At 55.4% G+C, this 4163-nt stretch overlaps 1 protein-coding gene across 3 annotated transcripts in view; it reads left to right on the plus strand.

Annotated features, from left to right (window-relative positions):
- The first annotated feature begins 307 nt into the window (after positions 1-307).
- FCRLB (Fc receptor like B) overlaps positions 308-4163 on the plus strand; it is a 4568-nt gene continuing 712 nt past the window's right edge. The window contains exons 1-5 of one of the 3 annotated variants that reach the window (XM_007458413.1): positions 308-342; positions 692-712; positions 1050-1304; positions 2856-3122; positions 3780-4070. In XM_007458413.1, the coding sequence (XP_007458475.1) occupies positions 312-342; positions 692-712; positions 1050-1304; positions 2856-3122; positions 3780-4070 (865 nt within the window). In that variant the 5' untranslated portion in view covers positions 308-311. The remainder of the gene's footprint in view (positions 343-691; positions 713-1049; positions 1305-2855; positions 3123-3779; positions 4071-4163) is intronic. The other 2 variants (XM_007458414.1, XM_007458415.1) reach the window with 2 other exon arrangements.

A 4163-nucleotide genomic window follows, 5' to 3' on the forward strand; every position in this document is an offset into this window, starting at 1 on the left:
TGGGCTGAAAAGGGCACACTCTGCTCAGCAGGCCTTCTCTACAGGAGCTGGGGCTGGCCTGAGATGTGAGGTGGCTTCAGGGGGTGTAGGTGGGACAATGTTTGGTGCTTGGGACACCTGAGAGTTGACACGTATCCAGCCTGTCTCCTGCTCTCTCCAGTCCACCGTCTTCAGGAATTAGAAATGGGTGGGAGAAGCAGCAGTGTCTCCGAGTATTCAGTGGTCAGCACTGGCCATCTTCTCTCTCTCTCTTCCCCCATCCCATGCCAGTGCATCCCCATTGGTCTGCAGCTGCTGCTGGCAGATCCATCATGTGGGAACTGACAGCCCTCCTGCTCCTGGGTGAGTCCTCAATGAGGTAACAGCGGCATAAGGACTTTGGGTGTGGGGAAGAGTGGGGGCCAGGGTATTTCTCTCTCTCTCTCTCTCTCTCTCTCTCTCTCTCTGTGTGTGTGTGTGTGTGTGTGTGTGTGTGTGTGTGTGTGTGTGTTGCGGGAATATTCAATCCTCGATTCGTTATCTATCTTTGGAGAGGAAAAGAGGAAGGGGCTTTCTGACAGCTGAGAGAAATAAAGGCAGAAGAAAAACAGGTCTTGAGACTTGTTGAATCCTTCCTATGGTCAAGAGAGTCCCTTTCTTTCCTCTCATCTCCAACATTCTCCTTCTTGTTTCTTTATTTCTTGTTTTGCAGTTCCAAGCAGTGGGCAAGCTGGTGAGTCTTACACATCCCTCATCCAGATTTTCTACAACTTCCACTCCAACCATCCCAAGTGACCTGCTTGAGTACTCCCCACTTCTTAGCCGTTCTGGGGTAGTGACTCTTCTCATGGCTCCTCAATCCCAGTGACTCAGTTTGCCTGTAGGCAGTGGCACTTAGAAATGGCCCTGACCAGGAGACTAGTTTGTAGCCCAATGTGGTCTCTCCTCTCACAGGGATGGGTCCTGGAAGCTAGCGTTTTCTGAGATTTCCCAACATCAGTCCTCATCTTTGGGCACCTCACCTTGATTCTCTTTTTCACATTGCCCCCTCCCATACCCCACCCTCCCAGCTACTCTGGAGAAGCCCATATTGTCTCTACACCCACCCTGGACCACAATCTTCAAGGGGGAAAGGGTAACCTTGCGGTGTGATGGGTACCACCCTCTGCTCCTGGAGCTCCGACCCATCAGCACTCTCTGGTATTTGGGCCACCTACTCCTGCCCTCTCACAAGAAGAGCATCGAGGTGCAGACACCAGGAGTGTATCGATGCCAGACACGGGGAGCACCTGTCAGTGACCCCATCCACCTCTCTGTATCCAATGGTGAGTATTTGAGCATGGGGGAGGGGCAGCACACATGTCCTCTGGTAGTGATGGCCCTCCTGTGGGGGAGGACACTGGACCACTCCCATTGGGCCAGGAAGGAGGGGGTTATATTGAGTCTCTGGGGGCAGGCAGGGACCTGCTTAGCACTATGTGAGAGATGCAGTAAGCCCTGCGTGGCCCCAAAGGTCCCCTTACCATCCTGCCACAATGGACACTAAATAAACATTTCTGTTCATTTAGTAGCTCAGAAGAGAAGAGGCTCCAAGGACCTGGTATACTGAATAGAGAACTTCTGAGGAGGGCGGTTGGGTAGGGAGAGAAAGGGCAAAGCAAAGCAGGAAAAGTGAGGGTCCCTGGGCAGGCTGCGTGCAGCTGGGGGAATTACTCCTGCTTGAACAGTGTGATGCTTCTCTGTGCCTCCCACCACTAAAATACGGCCAGTGATAGTATCTATTTCTTTGGCTGTCGTGAAGATTAACAATGAATTATGATAGGTTTTCAAAGAAAAAAGCAGATGAAGAAAGCACTTCAGCAAAATTTTATTATAGATACGTACACACATACATAAGAGTCAATTAAGAAACTAATTCCCTGGGGGATAAAGGATTTCCAAACAGGGTAAGAGAAATAACAGTAATTTGTTCATTAGGGCACAGGATTGGCTACTTTGTAGGGAATATTATGTCATTTTAGCCTGGTAGAGGCTATATTTTGTGTTCAGAATTTAAAGATCATCACTCAGTGTTCAGATTAGCACTTATACGTCACATCCAAACTCTGTGGTTTTTTGTTTGGAAATTGATAGACGGTAGTCACTGCTTGCAGAACTGTGAGTAGCACAGAGACTGTGGCTATCACTTGCGGAATTCTTTCTCGATGGAAAACACCTAAAGTGGCATCTAGCAGACACTAGGGCTATGTGAGTGTTGGCTATGATGATGATGGTGATCAGGTACATAAGGGTGCTGGGGGAGGTGCCTAAGTCTGGGGGTGGGGTCAGGTAAGTTTTCTCAAGGAGACAGGATCTAAGCCCAGATCTGCAGGATAAGTAGGCCTCAACTACAGCAGGTGAAGGGGGTCTTCTTGGCAGGTACGAAGCCTCTGGGCTCAGAGCAGGGCCAGTTCTCCCTGCAGTCCAGTATGCATGGACTTAGCCTGCATTAGGAATGGAAGGTGGAGAGAGAAAAGGAGACATGGGGCAAGGGAGAATCCTGAGATGGTGCTGCAAAGGTAGGCAGGGGCCGGGTCAGGAAGGCCCTGATACCATCCTAAGGAGTTTAAACTGGATTCTGATGGGCATGACTCTGAGGCTGGAACCAAGTCTCAGGCATCTTTGTCTTCTTAGTACCTCTTAAGAGGCTGGCCTTCCCCTTTCCTTCCCACTCACCTTCTGATGCTTCTTGTTCTGAGGCTCCAGGGGTGCCCAGTAAGGTGGGAGGGAGTTGGTGAGGAGGAAGGGGGAGGAGGGGGGAGCAGGGAGGCGGAGAAGTATGGGAGGCCCCAAGGGCTGGACTTTCTCTTGGAGTCTGTCTGTGCTGACTGTCGTAGACTGGCTGATCCTGCAAGTACCCTATGCTGCGGTGTTCGAGGGCGAGCCGCTGGTCATGCGCTGCCGCGGTTGGTACGACAAGGTCGTCTACAAACTTCACTACTACCACGATGGCCAACCCGTGCGCTACTTCCACTCCAGCGCCAACTACACGGTGCCCCAGGCGCGCGCCAGCGATAGCGGGCGCTACCAGTGCTCCGGCACCATGCGCATCCCGGTGGAGAGCGCGCCCATGTTCTCCGCCAAGGTGGCCGTGACCGTGCAAGGTGGGGGAGACTTGGGGCCGGGGAGGGAGGCAAACGAGCCCTGGGGAATTCTGGGACAGAAACCAGGCGGGGAAAGGAGGGGCGGAGGTTACAGCAGCTGGCACATAGCTGATTTCTCTGCGGGACCAAGTACACGTTCTCCCCTCCTCCTCCTCAGTGAAGCCGCCCTTGATCTGTAGCCTGCGTGGGGGCAGGTGTCCCTTCTCCCCGATACACATCCAGCTTCTTACTCCGGGTAGAGACCCCCATATTGGGGGCAGCTCTCTCCGCAGCCCCAGCCAGAAAGACAGCGGCAGTAGACGGGATCACTGTGGCACTGGGGCGAGGGAACTGCTCCTGAGCGTCTTGCGAAGCAGGCGCAGCGAGCCCCCTCTAGGCTGGAGAACCCGAGCTGGGTGTCAGTCGGGAGGTGACACGAAGCGTCATACCTGGTCCCGCCTCCTTTCAAGCTCTCCCCTCCCTCGTGGACTGGTTCCCCACATTTCAAAAGACTTTCCTCCCTCCACGTGTACACACAGCCTCCTCGCTGGTCGGTTACGGGCCCTTGTGGGAAACCGGGAGAGGGGTCGTGGGACCGTGGACCAGCCGGACCTGGTTCCCTGGGACCCTTGCGCCGGCCTCAAGTGCATCCTTAGCCTCTGGGCCTCCTCTCCGCAGAGCTGTTCCAGGCGCCGGTGCTGAGGGTGATGGGCCGGGTGGACGCTCGCGGCGCGGCCCTCGGCGGAGTGGCCTTGCGGTGCGAGACGCTCCTGCACCCTCAGAAGCGGGACACGCCGCTGCAGTTCGCCTTCTACAAATACAGTCGCGCCGTGCGCCGCTTCGACTGGGGCGCCGAGTACACCGTCCCCGAGCCCGAGGTCGAGGAGCTGGAATCGCACTGGTGCGAGGCTGCTACCGCCAGCCGCAGCGTCCGGAAACGCAGCCCTTGGCTGCAGCTTCCGGGGCGGGGTGAGTGACTGCCCTTCCGGAAGCCCACCCGGGCGGGTAGCCCGGCGTCCGCCCCTCTGGAACGCTCGTGTCGCCGGCCCCCCTCTTTTCCCC

The sequence above is a fragment of the Lipotes vexillifer genome, unplaced genomic scaffold (genome assembly GCF_000442215.2).
Source record: "Lipotes vexillifer unplaced genomic scaffold, Lipotes_vexillifer_v1.1 scaffold1312, whole genome shotgun sequence".
In the NCBI taxonomy this organism is placed as follows: domain Eukaryota; kingdom Metazoa; phylum Chordata; class Mammalia; order Artiodactyla; family Lipotidae; genus Lipotes; species Lipotes vexillifer.